The sequence below is a fragment of the Oryx dammah genome, unplaced genomic scaffold (genome assembly GCF_014754425.2).
Source record: "Oryx dammah isolate SB20612 unplaced genomic scaffold, SCBI_Odam_1.1 HiC_scaffold_25, whole genome shotgun sequence".
In the NCBI taxonomy this organism is placed as follows: domain Eukaryota; kingdom Metazoa; phylum Chordata; class Mammalia; order Artiodactyla; family Bovidae; genus Oryx; species Oryx dammah.
In genome coordinates this window covers 62031371-62049670 of record NW_024070209.1, presented here as the reverse complement: position 1 = coordinate 62049670, position 18300 = coordinate 62031371, and the positions used below count along the sequence as shown (strand labels likewise).

At 45.0% G+C, this 18300-nt stretch overlaps 1 protein-coding gene and 1 long non-coding RNA gene across 2 annotated transcripts in view; one reads left to right on the top strand and one right to left on the bottom strand.

Annotated features, from left to right (window-relative positions):
* Nucleotides 1–8366: 8366 nt before the first annotated feature.
* On the bottom strand, nt 8367–16856 carry LGALSL (galectin like). The gene is made up of 5 exons (XM_040224042.1): nt 16712–16856; nt 15909–15980; nt 15675–15763; nt 14288–14465; nt 8367–11916 (listed from the first exon to the last, which is right to left on the bottom strand). The coding sequence occupies exons 1-5, from the start codon at nt 16745–16747 to the stop codon at nt 11773–11775; spliced, it is 519 nt and encodes a 172-aa protein (XP_040079976.1). The 5' UTR covers nt 16748–16856; the 3' UTR covers nt 8367–11772.
* LOC120851341 overlaps nt 16075–18300 on the top strand; it is a 119264-nt gene continuing 117038 nt past the window's right edge. The window contains exon 1 of the long non-coding RNA XR_005718288.1: nt 16075–16143. This is a non-coding gene — a long non-coding RNA (uncharacterized LOC120851341). The remainder of the gene's footprint in view (nt 16144–18300) is intronic.

Here is an 18300-nt window from a genome sequence, read left to right as displayed (position 1 = left end):
TTGTTTAACCAGGGAGTTACTTTTTTTTGAAAACAGAAAGTCTGGCCCCTTTCTCCTCTAGTGCCCTGAGTGGGTTGTCACAGGTTCTAGATTGGATTTGGAAAAGAAGTGCGTGCTCTTTGGGTTAAAGATGAAAGCCATTCAGGTGAACTGAAGGCAGTTAGAAAGCAGGCAAACGCAAACACAGTCTCATAATCTCACGTCTGCAAATGACTGAAAATCTACCCACAGAGTAGAAGGTGACAGCCTGGCTGAGTAATCAAAGCAGGAGTCTGCTCAGTGAGGAAAATCCTAAACAAACAAACAAACAAACACCCCCTTGCCCCCAAACCCCATAACAAACAAAAGCCAAAATAAACCCAGAAAACCCAAACAACAACAGTAACTACAAGACTGGATAACTGCTAAGACTCTTAGGACTCCCCAGAATTACCGCTGAGCAAGCTCATTAAGGCCTAAGTGGTCATTTTCCATCTGCCTGTAGCTGTTGGAGGCACTCGGGTGGCTTGTTGGGATAAGGACGCTCTGTCATTGCTGTTTTACCAGCTGCTAATCAATCCCTGTGACCCAGCGTTGGGAGAAGGGTCAGGCACAGGAACCTCCCCTGAAGACTCAGGTGAGACGTTAACCAGAGTCCCAGCTCCCCCTCAAGGACGGCCTGGGGGAGCTGAGGTGGGACCCCGCTGTCTCAGGCCACTCGTCACATTTCCTAAGCTGGTGATCACTGAGTCTCCTCCAAGAGCCCTGCCCAGGATCCCAACAAGCAGTAAGGAGCAAAGCCACACTGTGGACAAGCACTTAAACACTCTGGACTTGTTTTTCTCATCGGCAATGTGAGAACCTCGCCAACTCTACCACCCAGGAGGTACCAGAACTGCTAAGCTGAGGTCCAGAATATACAGGATCAGGTGAGGGAGTCGTCACTCTAACAGCCACCACTTATTGAGCTCTTATTACACACCATGCTATGCTCGGTGCGTTATGGACCTCCCTTTGCTTAAGCCTCACAGTTGTCTTGCAAAGAAGAGTCGTGCAAGCCCCTATTACAGAAGAGAAAAATGAGGAATGATGAAAAAAAAGAGTTCAGACTTGTCAAGACTTACACAAAGAGATCATGGAGCTGGTAAGCAGCAGGATTTGAATGCCAATCTCTTTGCTAATGCTTTTTTCCTTTGCACGGTACCTCTGAGTGGAGAGAAGCTGGTCCCATAAAAAATTGTTGCCAAATACAAAGAAAGCACACTTTATGGAGGACCAGTCAAGCCTTCAGAGGACTGCAGCACTGGAAGATAGTGTACCTGTCACATCATGAGAGTCCCTGAGTTAGAATTACCCAGCAAAGCTGTTCCTAGATTCCTGTGTGAGATCATAAATGATCATTGTTGTTGTAAGCTGGTACATTTTGGGATAATTTGTTGCCGAACCATTGATAACCAATACTGCGTTTGTCGACCGTTCATTCATCTGACAGACATCCATTCATTATTTATTGTGACAAGCCCCATGCCACATGCTTAGGGTACGGTAGTGAACATGATCAGTATGGTACCTGCCCCGATGGAAATGATCATTTAGCAGGAGAGATGAACACTAAGCAAACAGACAAACAGGTCAAAGAACATTGAGAGAGAGGAGGCACCTTCTTCAAAATTAAGTTGTTGGGAAAGTTGATGAGGAGACATTAAACCTGAGGAAGATAGAACCAGAAGGTTCTGGCATTTTCCTCTTAATGGCCTCATTTGTGGCTGCCTTGAGTTCTTCTGGAAATGACACAGGGTATTAAAGAAACTAGAAATCAAAATGATGGAGAATTCTTATTTTTTTTAGGGAATGAATCTCCCCTATGGAGAAAGTGACCTTTTGCTAGGTAAGTGCTTTAAAAAGCCCCCTAGGAAAGCTGGTACAGGTCAAATAACTCTGCATTAGGAAAGGAATTAGGGAGATTTAAGAAGCAACCAAGGAGAGGGTTGGAGAAGGCTAGAAGCTAAAGAGGGACTTGGGGAGAAAAAATATCTAGTGAGGATTTTTATTCCTTTGTTTCTCATGTAAAGTGTGGTAAAATACTTTCTCCCACTGGCCATTCTTGGCCAGTATAATCTCTTATCTTTGAGGATATGACAAGGAGGACAGAGGAGAATACGCCTGCTTTCAAGAATGGCTTCAGGTGAACCCCAGACTGTTCACATGAGACCAGCCACTTACAGTAACGTTAAACAAATACATAAACGCAGTGGTGTTAACCATAAAAAAAAATTGCTTCAGATCATCATGGCAATTCCCAGTGCTGTGGGGGCTGTGCTCTCCATGCTCAGCAGTGGCATGGGTGCCCTGCTGACAACTGTGCAGAGGCTGCTAAGACAGGGCCCAGGCAGGTGCTGCAGCAGCTGTCAGCCCTGGCGGCACCTGGCACCATGCCTGGCACTCAGGAGCAGCTCAGAAATGTTGGCTGCATGCTTCCTGCACTGCCACTTCCTTGTCCTTCAGTGCTCCGGGGAGCGGGGCTTACAGGGGAGCGGGGCTTACAGGGAGCAGGGCGTGGGTTGCAGCCCCTTGTTCCTAGATTCAGGAATGGCTCCACTGCACTGGGCCTGGGACAGTGTAAGTGACAACGCAGATATGACCGCATAGTTGCCACTTTCTTCTGAAGCTTGCCTATCTTCCTGAAACAAGCCATCTTGTGGACTCTTTTTTTGTTGTTTCCCGTGGGGTAAGTTCTTTCCCGTGGGTGTCTTGGTCTCTTCTATGAAAAGGCCTCCACTTCTCCACTAGCCTTCAGAAAGTGTCTAGACTTTCCTGAATTTGAGAGTGAACATGGCTTAGGTTCAAATAGGAACTTCTGCTACCTGTCATATGCATATGAGGATTGAGACCAAACATAAGCCCAGCAGGGTCTGATGTTCTAGACCTGCAATGTCCAATATGGTAGCTGTGAGCTACATTTGGCTTTTTAAAGTTAGGTTAATGAGGGACTTCCCTGCTGGTGCAGGGATTAAGAATCCGCCTTGCAATGCAGGGGATGTGGGTTCAATCCCTGGTCTGGGGAACTAAGATCCCACATGCCATGGAGCAACTAAGCCCATGTGTCACACATACACACACAAGGACACATACAAAAAGTTCAGTTAATGAAAACTCAATAAAATTTAAAATTTAGTTCCTCAGTGGCATCAGCCACATGTGAAGTGCTTAATAGACCCTTGTGGCTAGTGGCCACCATATTGGACTGTGTAAATTATATTAGTAGATAGAACCTCCCCAACACCACAGTTTTATTGAACAGCCTTGTGTCTAGAGCCAGAACTCAAAAAATGGATTCTGCTGTCAAAGAGCTGGCCATTATGTATACACAAGAAAGCTATTCATTCAAGATAAACAAAAGTCTGTCTCACACATGGGTTAGGCGCAAAAGTAAGCATATAAGGCAAAAACAGCTTCATGTCAAATTTTCCCTTGAAAAGTCCCTTAGGAAGGGGTCACTTGGGAGATGAGCTCTCAGTGAATTCAAGACCACAATTTTTCATCCAGCGATAGAGCAGATCTTTGTTTCTTTGGCTGGAGCACCAGAAAGATGTGATTTGCAGTTAGAAGCAAGCATGAGGAAGATCAAAGATCTCTCTGCACACTGGTGTGACACGGCAGGGAGCCAGAGAGCTCAACTGTGAGAGACGCAGGAGGCAGAAGCACCTGAATCGCTGCATTCTCAGGCCCTCTGCTCCTTCAACGGGAGGACAGGTGGAAATGCCCTAAGTGGTGATCTTAGTTCCCTAACCAGGGATAGAACCCATGCCCTCTGCAATGGGAGTGTGGAGTTTGAACCCCTGGGCCACCAGGGAAGTCCGGGCCATCCTTTCTTTGCTGGGGGCATCATTAGAGAAAGGCTCTGTTCTCCACCAGAGACTCATGTGTTTTGTAATTAAAGAATACCAGGTTTCTCCTTGAACTCCTCCTTTGGGAGGCCAGAATCTCAACTACAACACTGAGTCCCGGAAAATACAACACTAGCCCCTCAGATCGAACCTGAAGATGGTCTATAATACTGGGGTGTTTGGGTGTTGCACAGAGAGCAAGGGGCATTCAGGCTGTTGGAAGCCAAGCTAAGGTCCTTTAGACCCAGATGCCCTCCTGGGTCGCCCCAGTGGACAGTTTGTGTTCCTAGGAACCCCTGTCATATGCACTTCTCTGCCCATTCAGTCTGACTCTATATATTGACAGTCATCCTTATGTTTTATGTCATAGGTACCCGACCTGTCTTTCAGTAAGATCATAAATTCTTCAAGGGCAGATGGCACAGGTCTTTTATGTTTTTATAACCCACACTAACATGGTGCCTTCATATAAAAGTGCTCTCTTTCTGCATAGCTTCATCAGTTATGAGTGATTCTCTCAGTATATGAACCAACTCTACACACATGCTGTAAGAGCACCAACTATATGAAAAGGCCAGGATTTGCCCTTTCAATTTAGCAAGCTGAATTTTTAAAATCATTTACTTAATTTTGAAGTTGAGGATTGCAAGGGGATTCCCAAGTCAGGAATTTACATTTGTAAAAGCAAAGATAATGTTAGTTGCCTTAGAAACCTCCAACTATGAGGTAATCCCAATATCTGATGTTAATCAAAGCCTTACCAAAAAAGCAGTATCTATTTCTAACTTCCTCAAACAAAGAGACTGTGATCTTGTGTCCGTACATGTGTGCGTTGTTTTTTTTAAAAAATGAAGGATAAATGAATGGTTAAGTAGAATCTTAGAATAACAGACCATAGGACTCTAGGAAGACTCTCTTTTAAAAAATTATTTAAGTCATATCTCATTATGTTGTATATTTCTTCCTTGTTCACCTTTCACAGCATTAAAATAATTTTATGCTGAACTAAAGGTGATTTTTATTGCATTAGGAAAAACCCATGCTTTCTAATGTTGGAACAGCTGTAATAATTCAAAGTAAAAAAAAAAAAAATCCCAGAGTACATTTTACAAACATCATTCTACACATTGCCTAATACACTGCTAATTTTGGCTAGATTTTAAATAAAACAGGCTTCACTGAAATGATATGAAAAGCATGTTCCAATGGATTAGACACAGTTTCAAGGGTTAACACTTTTAGTACTGTTTCTTACAAAATCATGCAGGATTATTATAGAAATTGGTATCATGATTATTTTAACTCTGGCCTTATCAACTGTAAGAAATGCTTACACCGCTGTCACTGCTGGCTCTCAAAACACACTGTCACAAGTGTCATTATTTCCATTTCCCATGCGAGGCAAATTAAGACTGGAGATTTAAGGTGCCCATCTGAACACACACAATATACACAGTATATCCCTGAGGTCCAGATGGCTCTTCCTTCTCACCCTCATCGCAGCCTCACTGCTTCTCTTCTTCCCGTTCCCAGACTAACTGTTCAGGTAAGCTTTGATTATTTGCATCTGTCTTTTCAGAATTAATGACAGAATACTGACAGAAAGGGAGGTGCTGGAGTTAATAGCAAATGTTTCTTATTGTTCTTACTCATGAAAGCTTGGAAGACCCATCATCCCCATGGTCTGTGGCTGGCTTGCCACTGCCAGAGCCTATGATTTAGAACTGTCTGTGTCGTCCTCTCAAACAACAAAGCCTGCTTCCCTTCTGTGTTTGCTCACCTCTTCATCATCTTTCCCTGGGGATGGAAGGGTGTATCAAAGCAAGAGAAAGCGTCAGTGGCTATTTCTTCCCCTTCTCTCTCTAGGTTGAGTATTGTTTTGGCACCTTGTATATACCTATGTAAATTCATGATGAAATATATGCTTTCCAAAGCAGTTCTTTGCCTTTTGCAAGAGACTTTAAAAAAAAATCATTGTGAAATTAACACAGCGATCAGGAAACAAGTGTGAAAGGAAGACTTGAAATTTATTTCCAAAATGCTGTGAAACAGCTCAGCTGGGCCATTACCACTTGCCCTCTACCCTCTTTACCACTGCTTCCCTGGTGGCTCAGAGGTTAAAGCAGCCGTCTGCCTGCAATGTGGGAGACCTGGGTTCGATCCCTGGGTCAGGAAGATCCCCTGGAGAAGGAAATGGCAACCCACTCCAGTATTCTTGCCTGGACAATCCCATGGACAGAGGAGCCTGGTGGGCTACAGTCCACAGGGTTGCAAAGAGTCGGACACGACTGAGTGACTTCACTTTCACTTTCTACCCTCTTTACAAGTTACAAGCCACCTTTGTATATTTACGTTATAGAAAAATTGGGCCCCACCCTGGCAATTCTGCAAATGAATAATTAATTGAAATGTTTACCAAGAAATGAGGTAAGCTTTCCCTAGAACCTTAATCTTTCTCAGAGCACCTGCTACTTAAAACAGGTGTCAGGGTCCTTTGGTGGCTCAGAGTTAAAAGAGTCTGCCTGCAATGCAGGAGACCCAGGTTTGATCCCTGGTTCTGGAAGATCCCCTGCAGAAGGGAATGGCTAACCACTCCACTATTCTTGCCTGGAAAATTCCATGGACAGAGGAGCCTTGCGCGCTCCATGGAGTCACAAAGAGTTGGACATGACTGAGCGACTCACACACACAGAGGGTTTTGCTGCTGCTGCTGCTGCTGCTGCTAAGTCGCTTCAGTCGTGTCTGACTCTGTGTGACCCCAGAGACAGCAGCCCACCAGGCTCCCCAGTCCCTGGGAGGATTCTAGTGAGGTCCTAAAGCCACTCCAATAAGGAAGGTTCTTACACAGCTTGGTTGAAAGACACTTCCTTTCCCTACAATGTTTATAGTGTGGGAGGGGTGGGAGTGAGGAAGGTTAAACCTTGGGGGGGCAGGCGGGGAGGAAAGACATAGTTGTAAAGTTACAATTAAAGTTGCACGGTGGTTTTTTGGCAGAGCAGGATGACCCAGTGTTGAAATTTTCACAGAAAGATACCCAAAGATCAGAATCCCACAGCCTGGCACAACTCAACAGCTTGATTCAGCAAATGTTTATGGAATTCCCAAAGGCAGAGCTGCTTAGTTTGGGACCTGGGATCAGTGACACCATCAAGGATGTTTTTTAAAAATACAAACTCCTGAGACCTACTCCAGACCCACTGAAACATAATTTCCCAGGGTGAGAATGGACTTTTACCCCCTAAGGAGGCTTCTTGGGTGATTCTTCAGCATACTGAAGTTTAAAAGCACCAGGGTCTGTTTTATTCATTGATTTGTCCAAGTATCTAGAACAGCAGTTGACAGAGCTCAATAAATATCTGCTGAATGAATAAAGGTCCTTAAGTGTCTGTGGCACTCAGAGACTCCAGTTATAAATATCTTCTAGACTGTCTAATTAAAAATGCTGTCATAGAACAAGGATACTGTTGTATCCAACGGGGGCAGAGGAAGCTCTCCTACCTCTGCCCAGCACCCTCAGCAAATTGTTCCCACTTTGACAGGGCTTTCCCTGCCTATGAATGTGCATGCCAAGTCGCTTCAGACGTGTCTGACTTTTTGCGACCTCATGGATTATAGCCTGCTAGGCTCCTCTGTCCATGGAATTTTCCTCGCAAGAATACTGGAGTGGGTTGCCATATCTTCCTCCAAGGGATCTTCCCAACCTAGGGATCAAACTCAAAGTCTTTTTATATCTCCTGCATAGGCAGGCTGGTTCTTTACCACTAGTGACAACTAGGAAGCCCTTCCCTATGCTGCTGCCTATACTTCACTGCAAAAACTGTGACAAAGACCAGCCTCACAGCTTTGCTTCCTTAAAAAATAGAAATAAAAAAATAATAATAATAAAGGAAGGAATTAGTAAAACCAACTAAGATATAAGTAGGTACCCTAAATCCAGCATATTGAGTAAATTATCTTTCCTAAACTATGTATAACTAAAGCTAGGCAAACTTCTATAAGCCAGTTTTATTTGTAGTCATAATAGCTAACGGATCAAGTTTCCTTCTTAATCATTCAAAACCACAGGAAAGATTGTATACACAATCTTGCTTTTGTATACACACTGTGCTAATAAGATTATATTAATAATTTATTAAGAACCCACTACATCCTTAACAGGTGAAGCCTGGTCCATCCACACAATGGAATACTACTCAGCAATAAAAAGGAAAAATTTAATACACACAATATGAACTTCAAATGAATTATGCAAGAAACCAATCCCAGAGGATTATATGATTCTCTTTATATGACATTCAGGAAAAGGCAAAACTATAGGCAGGTGGAATGGGTCAGTTGTTGCCTGATTAGGCCTGGGAGTAGGGGTTACATTTAACCATAAAGTGATAGCACAAGGGGATTTTGGGGGGTGATCGAACGATTCTGTATCCTGTTTGAGGTGATTGTTATGTGAATCCATTTATGTATTAAAATTCACAAAACTGCACATCAAGAAAAATGTGAATTTACCATATGCAAATTTTATTTTAAAAATAACCCATTGCACACACAACTCATTAGGTCTGAGGCCCCCTCAGACACTTTCCTCCCCTTGATCAGTTTATTACTGTGGGCAACAAGTGGTCTTGGAGTGAGTGTGTGCAGTAGGGAGGGCTGTGCTACCAGATGGTCCACGCTAAGTACATCACGTGCCTGTGCGCTTAGTCCCGTCCGACTTTCCGCAACCCCTCGGACTGCAGCCTGCCAGGCTCCTCTGCCCATGGGAGTTTTCAAGCAACAATACTGCAGTAGGTTGCCAATTCCTTTTCCAGGGGATCTTCCTGACTCAGGGATTGAATCTGAGTCTCCTGCACTGGCAGGAGCTACCCACTGAGCTACCTGGGAAGCCCAAGCACATCACACCTGGTACCAAGTTTAGCACCTTATAAATTGGAAACCATTTTGTAGAAAATTCCTTTATTATAGTGCAAATAACTTTCAGCAGTGACATCATAACGCTAAAACACATTTAGCAACATTTTACACCACGCAGTAAATAAGAAAGTGTTTCTTTGAAAATATGTCATCATAGGAACATTATTTCTACATTAATAATGTAGCTGGAAAATGCCAAGGGTGTTTCTCTCAAGGCAAAAGGGCTCCCGCCCTCTTTTTGGATATTTTCTTAATACAAATGAAAGGATTTGCCATTTTAACAAATCATCAACAATTCTAAGAACGATTCCTCTGGAGGTTTTGAACTAAGGTTGGCATGATTTGAAATGGGGTTTCAAATTTAAAAAAAAATTAAGACAATTCTGGGATAGCCCAGAAATAGAAGTCACTTCTATTAACTTTTAAGTAGATATATACATTCACTCCAATTTTGATGCAGAAATGAACAGATTGTCTAAAGCCTGCCTATTATTCCCCCAGAGCCTGATTGTTATTTATGTTCCTTGGTTTTGGTCATATTGCAAAATTAGGGCTCTGGTCAGGAATAACACCTTACACACCCAAATGCCTTCTTGTGAAGCTTAAAATTGCACTTTTCATCCTGAATTCCCACCTTAGACCTCACATGCTGAAGAAAGGATGTGAACAGTTTCCAGTTTACAGCTAATGATTAATACAGCTGGACTAGCCCCCCGCTAACTTAGTTATACCTGAATCAAACCATCACATCATTCTGATAAATTTCAATAAGCTTAACCAAGAGGTTCTCACTGACCCCACAGAACAATGAAGGGTTAACAGTGTATCTTTACACTAAGCTGCCTAAGGGCTTGGCTGCTAACCAGTTAGCTGATAGGTAGAGAGAACAGTGTCAGTTGCAACAGTTACACCCCCAACTCCTCCAGTTTCTGCTGAATTATGCAGTGGGTGGGAATGGAAGCCCACTCAAAGAAAAACCTCCTGTTGTGGGGGAGGGTCTTCTACCACAATGAGACTCAAAACCCCTACCAATATATTTCAGGGTGTCCTCTAGGTCTCTCTACAAATACTTGACAAAATCTAGTGGCTGCACAAGGTTAGTCACGGGCTCCAAAATACAGAGCCAGAGCACAGCCTTCCTGGCTGAATATGGCTGGTTAAGTCAGCTAGGACATAAAGCTTTTCAGTGCTCAGCCAGTCTGATTGGATAAAGCATCTTCTTACATAACACAATGGAACTGTGCTAAACAGTTTCAAAGCTGAGGAGAATCCAAATATATCACCTATAAAAAAAAATTCACGATTTCAGTTTGCTTTTTCTTAAACTTTGGTACTGAAACACTGTCTACATTCTTGACACGTGAAAATGACGTGGCCACTTCAGTGCCTCTGCATGTTGTGTAAAAAAACTCAAAAGCAAAGCAGGACAAGGACGTGTCATAACAAGACGCAGTATGCTGTACAAATAAAACCTAAATTATATATAAATACACCCCCACCCCAGCACCCCCTTACCCCCCTCAACTAGCTGACCAGAGCAATGCCAAGGGTCCTTCTCTCCAAAGCCAATGCAGTTTATGAAATCCAGCACCCAAGACTCCAACCATTCCTTGCCTTGCAGTGACGTGTGTATCACTTCAGGCTTTTCCTGGAGACTACATACTGTCTAATCAGTTCCACAAGTACAGGGAAACTCCCAGAGCCTCACTGGAGCATTCATACTGTTGGCTGGACTCAAAGACCTAGAGTCCTGGGAGTTAACTTTTCAGATAAACTAACTGGTCTTATCGTACTATCTTAGCAGAGCCCACACAGTAGGAAGCATCTTCTACTCTGAAGCTCCAAAGGCATTGCTTAGGGATTGGTGAGGGTCACATAATAAAAGTGATACAATGAGCTAACAGCTTAAGTTGATATAAATTATTTCCAAGTAAGTTATTTGGGGCCACTTGCTTCTGCTTTCCATTGCGTTCCCAAATCATTTTCACACTATACCTTTAAAAATGTATATAATAGTCCATTTTTAAAACTATCACTGCAATCACCTCTTAATGTGTTTTCAACTAGCTTAATAACAACTTGATGAGCTATTATGTAGATCCAGTGAAAAGTAGTTAATTAGTCTTAAGGATGTCAATACTGTGCTAATTTCACAGTATGGAGAAAAAGCAACGTTAAGTAGAATTTTACATAATCATTAATAAGTTGAAAAGCAGTCTTACTGAACTGTTGCAAAGTTTTCCCAAAAGCACTTACAGCAATTTATATCAAGAGATCCTAAGTTTAGGGGTAAGAGGATAAGACTCAACTCTTTAAGGTAGAAACTCACCTTTCTCATGACTGTAATAGGTAATTTCCCCACTCAGACCTAAGATAATTGTACATTCAAAAGTTTATAACAAGCTGTTCTTGAGACATTAATCATCTCTAACACATACACTGAGTAGAAATAAATAACTACAAGAAAGCTTAAAAAAATCTGAGTTAACATTATGCTGTGCAACAAGGAAAAAAAAAAAAAAACCCTTGAACAACCTACATTCTATGTTAAATACCCTGACTAAAATGTTGGTTGTGCTACACAATTCCACTTCAGTGCAGAAATGAGTTGATTTCTGTGTACCGTCTTTGTTGTTGTTTTAAGTCTTTAGCACTTTTGTTCGAAATATCACCTTGCTTGGAAAAGATGAATAACTTATTACCAAATCACAGATCGTCACAAATCCATCTCAGTTTAGTCTGAATAAAATCCAGCATAAATGTATTATTTTGTTCTGGGGATAATGGCTCGGTGTCTTAGTTCCAATAGCTTCCTAAGGGCAAACGACCGCTGAAGTCATTTTGGGTTTAAACTGCACAGAAAGAAGAGACAGTGAAGTCTGCCTTTTTGTTTTCTTTTTAAGTCTTTAGACCTGGCTAGGACACTTCTTCCAGATCAACAGTCAGGCAGTTGTGGCACCTGATGCTCTTTGAAACAGACGTGGTTTAAACATCAGCCAAGCTTAGTGATCTGGAGGTCTCCGTTGATCTTTATGGTGTCGATTGCAGATAACGTTTGAATGCGGTGGTAAAAATCAAAAAGTTGGTGTCCATCCACAAACACTCTAAAACGTGGGTGCTCACAAAGGATTTCCACCTGGAAAAAACAAAATAAACCCTCAGTTCATAATTCAATGAACTCTGCTGGGAAAAATGAACAAATACCTCATTTTAGAGAAAGGCAACATCTTCAGTAGTTCTCAAACTCTAGAGTGTACTGGAATCAGACAGAAGGCTATAGAACAGACTGCTGGACTCCACCCTCCTAAATTTTCCATTTAGTAGGTCAAGGGTAAGGTCTAAGAATGTGCTTTTCCACCAAGTTGCTGGTGGAAACTGATGATGCTGGTGTTGCTGGAATGAGGGGTATACTTTGGGAGGCATTGCTCTACACTATTCAATGTCCTTGAAGGATTTAAAATTGCCTTACTATTTCTCCCTTCTCACTGCATGCCAGAAAGTGATATAAAGTGGTATAGATTTATCTATATGGCACTTAATGCCTCCATCCTCATCCCCTGAACAATTCTATCCCACCTTCAGAGAAGCCCCTCACAAGGCAGAGCAGGTACCCATTAGGAGCATGTAATAACAGTTTGGACACTCAAACAAGATAAACACTAAGCAGAGAAGGATACACAGTAATTACCATTGGACCAAGGATGTGTAATTAACAAGGCTTTGTTAAGCCAAACAAAAATACTGATTCCATATGGTAAAAGCTTTTTCTTCCTCTTTTTTCTAACTTAAGGAATTCACCATAGAGTTTAATCACTGGTTTTGCACTATGTATTTATTAAAAGCATTTGTATTCATCATGTAAGGAGAGACTCCATATGTGATATTAGTCACATTTAATGCATATTATTACTAAAATTATGTCACCAAGAAGGGCTGATTCCATCTCAATTTTGTTGTTGGGGAGCATTATTCCACTGGGCAGAAGCTTTGATTATTCACACTCATGAGCTCTGCATAAGGAGTCACCATTAAGAAACTGTCACAGTTCAGGGGAGCCTCAGGGTCATTATCATTCTAGAGAAGGGTAGGGGTGCCTTCCCCAGGCTATGCTAGAAGGGCAATTAGTCTCTATTCTATCACTGATATCAATGTCATAGATTCTTCCTTACCCCTAAGACTGCAAGATGGGAAGAAAAATTATGACTTATTCATAATGCCCTTGTACATTTCTAGATGAGGAGCAACAGCTTAAGGGTAGTTCTTGTTTGTTAGGTATATATGAAACAGGGAGCTTTTAACCAAGTTGTCATTATTATGATGTATGTTAACAAAGTGTAGGGCTTCCCCGGCAGCTTAGCAGTACAGAACTCATCTGCCCATGCAGGAGATGCAAGAGACATGGATTTGATCCCTGGGTGGGGAAGATCCCCTGGAGGAAGGCAAGGCAATCCACTCCAGTATTCTTGCCTGGAGAATCCATGGACAGAGGAGCCTGGTGGGCTACGGTCTGTAGGGTTGCAAAGAATCAGACATGACTGAAGTGACTAAGCACAACAAACTTTAACACAGACACTTCATCACCAAGTCTGACATGTCAGTAAATTCTTTTCTAACACATTACTGACTTGCATCTTTTACTTGGCATTGTCCTTCATAGAGGAAGATGAGGCTCATGCTATTTGATGGGAATGGAAATTTGGGCTGTGCTTACTGCCTGACAGATAGTGGGGAGCAAATCTATACTCATTCTGGCCCAAGGGAAGGCATCTATCTATCAGCCACACAGCCTGTGACAATGAAGTAGACTGAAGCTGCTTAACCCAGCATTAGTCACTCAGTCATGTCTGACTCTTTATGACCCCATGGACTGTAGCCTGCCAGGTTCCTCTGTCCATGGAATTCTCCAGGCAAGAATACTGGAGTGAGTTGCCATGCCCTCCTTCAGAGGATCTTCCCCACCTAGGGAACCTGGGTCTTTTGCATTGCAGACAGAGTCTTTACCATCTGAGCTACCAGGGAAGCCCAGGGGAGCAATGGCACTGCTAGTCCTCATTAGCAAAGGGAACAAGAGAAAATAAAATAATAATTGCTCTAGTCTTAAAAAAGGTATAACTGATATGGTCTGGTACTACTTAAAGGGTGAGAAAAAATAAAGAAATTCTAGGTATTTATTAATATTTATTAAATAGTTAGCTTAGGACAATTATCTATTAAATGCCTAGTACTATATTGAATACTACACAGAGACGTATTTATTCTTAACAATCTAGACATGTAAATATGGGTTTATTTACACATATTGGCTAAACAGAACCAAGAGCTACTACTGATTTTTAATTCATATCATCAAACAGAGCTCTTTTGATTGTTTTTCTTTTTTTCACCATCAGGTGACAAATTTCTTGGACATGCAAAAATTCTGGCTGCTTAAAGCACTCTTGGCACATCTTAGATGAGAATATCACCATCCTGCCAATGGCTGGAGCTGAAGCACTCGAGGTACTCACCCTGAATGGCTGGTCTGGGATGAATGGGAAGTAAGGGATCGCTGACTGTTCTTCACCCCTTTCCCCAGATATACAAGAATTTCTGAGTAGCTGCCGGTCTGTGAACACTGCTTTGAGTTCAATTGCCACGTCGGCGGGAGGATCTTCTGAATCACCACAGGTCAAGCTGATTGCAAAGCTGAAAAGAAAATCATCTCATTTATTCACGGTTGAGCAAAATAACATTTAACAAAGACCCAGGCTCCCATTTCCTTCTTCCTTTCTGGACTGGTCAGCTTTTAGTGGGCCACCACTCTCCACAGGGTGGCAGGGGGGTGATAGACCATGGATAAGTAGAATTACAATCAAACTAGTTTATTTTGTTACCCACAGGAGGTGGCCCTGGAGAAAACTTTGATAGAGATGAAAATAACTAACTGTGGATATTTCAGATACTCCAAACTACCCACACATCTGTGTTTTAACCCATTTCAGAAGACTAAAAAACAGCCAGGGGAAACTGACCAAGGGAAACAATATCTTGTAGTTTGGTTCTCGTTTATACTGATAGTTCTTACTCCAAGCACTGAGTCTGAAAAACATTTTTTTAAAAAAGTCCTTTGGCCTCCCTAAGGGTCAAAGAGAAAATGATGTGGGTCTATATTTATAATCTCTGATATAAATAGCTGTCTAGAGAAATGGCCGCTGAGATTCATACACATTCTTTTCATGGGAACATAGTACTTTCTTGGCACTTGCAACCAGTAACACTGGCCACAGGGGTTGGAAGAGCAGCAGAAAGCTACAAGAGTGAGGCAGGACCTCGTAACTGCTGGATAGGTATAAGTGTAGTGAAAAAAGAGGAAAAAGTTGTTTTGTTTTTTCTCTTGCCCTTCTCTGAGCTCTTTTTTTCACTTTTAACTGTTCCTGATCTGTAGTAGGTAATCAAGACTAACCTGGTATGCTGATCACACTCTGTCTGGGGCTCACCTTTACAGCACTCTCTTTGCAGACGACCCCCTCATAGCTCTTTTCCTTTCTTTTTGCACTACAGAAAGGAGGCCATAGTACAATTCATGCAAGACAATGGACCCAACTACTCAGCTACCTGATGGCCAGTCTGTTTTTGAAATGATACAAAAGGAAGAAGAATACAAGACCTTCACACCTTTGTTCCTCATCACTGACCCCCTCATCTATATAATCACCACCACCCTCGCCATTCCTCATGGGAGGGGTGCACAGTTCTTGAGGCTCTAGCCTGCTGTTTCTCCCCTCCTCTGGCTGAGGATTAAAGCCACCCTTTTATTTCCTCCAAACTCTGTCTCCGTATTTTTCATTTGGCTTGGGTGGGAAGAGAAACCAAAGATTTTTGACAGCATCATAGGAGACAAGGAATCTGCCTTACCTTTCTGGGTTGAGGTCTACAATGCCCATCACTAACACCTTCTTGCCTGGTCTCATGCCACCTTTAATGTGCCCACAAAATGGCACGATCTGTAGAGGATGAGAGCAGAAACAAAGTTCACAGCCTGTTAGGGAAGAGCCAAGCCCTCAGTTCCTTAGGACTTGACCCATTTGAAAATGCAATTAGAAACAAGAGGGTACAGGCAGACACCGAAGAGGAAACAAAATCATTTACCAGTCGTGGGAAGTACACGTCGGCTTGAACTGGAGAGCCCAAGGAGTTGTTTAAATGCCCATCATCTAGTTTCTAAAAATAGAAGCACACAGATTGGCTTTCCAAAGGCTTTCGGAGGTGGGTGTTAGCCGGAGCGGGGAAGAACCTATACAAATCTGGAGGAATCCAGCAATCCTCCCCACAACATAGGCTTACCCGCAGAAAACCCCGGAACCAAACCCGTCCTTTCTATCAGGTAGCTAAGCCTCTGACGCTCCCCAGACTCTTCAGATCTAGATCAAAATGAAGGTCGAGGCCCACTGGGGAACCAGAGCCCCGCTCCGGAGGAAGGCAGGCTCCTCTCCAACCGCAAACGCCCCTAGAACCTGTCGCCCAGGCCTGTCCTCCAGGATGTAGCTGGAGTGCAGCAGCCGCGCTCAACTTCTCCCGCGAGCCCCAGGCTAGGACCCATTTCCAAGGGGGAATCCCCGGGATGCCGTGGGGGTGGGGGGAGCGGATAAGGGGCGCGCGCGCCGGACACACACCCGCGCACACTCACACCTGGCCGGTGTCTGCACGGCGCGGAGTGGGCTGTAGCTCACCCCCACGCGCAGGCCGCCCCCAACACCTCCACTCAGCCAGCGGTCCTCCCGCGGGGCACCCCTCCAGCCCTCCCCCCACTCCGGTCGCGCACAGCCGGCTCCCTCTAACCAGGTACTGGGGCGCCTTCTCCCGCCGGGGACGCGGGGCTGGGCCTCCGCCAGGCGGGAGCCAGCGGCGGGGCCGTGCGGGCCGCGGGAAGGGGGCGCCTCGCCCGCACTCACCACCACTGCATCGCTGTCGGCCACCGACCCCGCCATCTTCTCGCGCAGCGCGGCGGGGTGCGCGGCTGGCGGCCGGGCGGCGTGGACGTGGGACGCGGCGCGCGGGCGGGGATCCCGGGGCGGTCCTGCGCCGGGAGGGGGCGCGGGTCCGAGGCTGGCTGGGGCGCGCACACACGCGCGGGTACGCGCGCGCGCACGCCCGGGGGCCCGGCGCCGACCCGGCCTGCGGGGCCTGGGGGAGGGAGGTGGGGAGGCGGGGGAGGCGGCGCGGGCCCCGAGGTCGGAGGTGACTGCCGCGGCCGGGACGGAGCTGCAGAGTCTAAGCTGCTTTCTTCCTCGGGGTGCCGCTACGGTCGCCCGAGGAAAAAGGTGGCGAGGGCCGCGCCGTGTCGGCCTAGGGTGGCATTTAAAGGCCGCCGGGGCCCGGCTCGGGAACCGGGAACAGGGCGGAGACCCGGCTGGGCTGCCGCGGCTTGCTCAGCTTGCCCTGCCCCTCGGCCATTGGACGGCGGCAGGAGGCTAGGGCGGGAGGGACTGGCCTGCCAGTGTCGGGGCGTGCGAGGGGGGGGGCGCGGGGTGGGCCCTCGCGGGGGGCTGGGGGGGGGGGGCGGGGGGTGAGGAAGTGAGGCCGGGGCCTGCCAGGTGACAGGTGCTTGTAACATCCCCGCCCCTCCCCTCCGGCCACCCCCTTCCTTCTCTGGCTGCGCCTGGGGGCAGGTGGGACAGTGGAGACCGAGATCCAGGGAAGATTGGAGGTGGAGGTGGATTCCAGAGCTCGAGATTTCTTTCAAAGAATTTCAACGAAGTGCGAGAAAAGATTCATTTCGAGCCTTCCAGGGTACAAAGATAATGAAAGGCCTCTGGGCTTGCATAAATAAATATTTGACCTAAAAGCAAGAGGCAGAGAGGACTCGGAGTAGGGACTTTTATATAACAGGAGGCTGAATATAGAATAGACCTCCCTGCCCTGCGAAAAGATGGGGGTCCCTGGAGACTGTTTTTAGCCAGGGGTCTGGTTAAATCTCATTAAATTGAACTGGGCACAGTGCCTGCCCTCAGAAAGCCTTCATTGGGCTGTTTTGTTTGTTTTTTACAAGTCACCTGCTCAATCTAGTGAAAAGTGAAGTCGCCCAGTCGTGTCCGACTCTTTGTGACCCCATGGACTAGTAGCCTACCGGGCTCCTCCCTCCATGGGATTCTCCAGGCAAGATTACTGGAGTTGCCATTTCCTTCTCCAGGGGATCACATTCCAGGCAGACGCTTTAACCTCTGAGCCACCGGGGAAGCCCAATCTAGGGGAGTGGGTTTCTCACTGAACATCTCCTGATACCCCTTGAGGAGTGATTCCCAGGGAGCACACCTCTCTTCATTCCAAGTCACAAATTCCTTTATGGTGTTTCCACGTTAGGACGATTATGTAACTTCTCAGATAAAGCTGTATCAACATACCCTGTATTCTGTGACATCTCGGCTTAAACATTCCATTGTGTGCATCACCCTGGTGTTTTATACTTAATAATCAGAGAACATGTGTGACCTCAGAGGGGCCCTCAGAGACTCCTTTCCTGCCACGGTTGCTGACTGTGTGG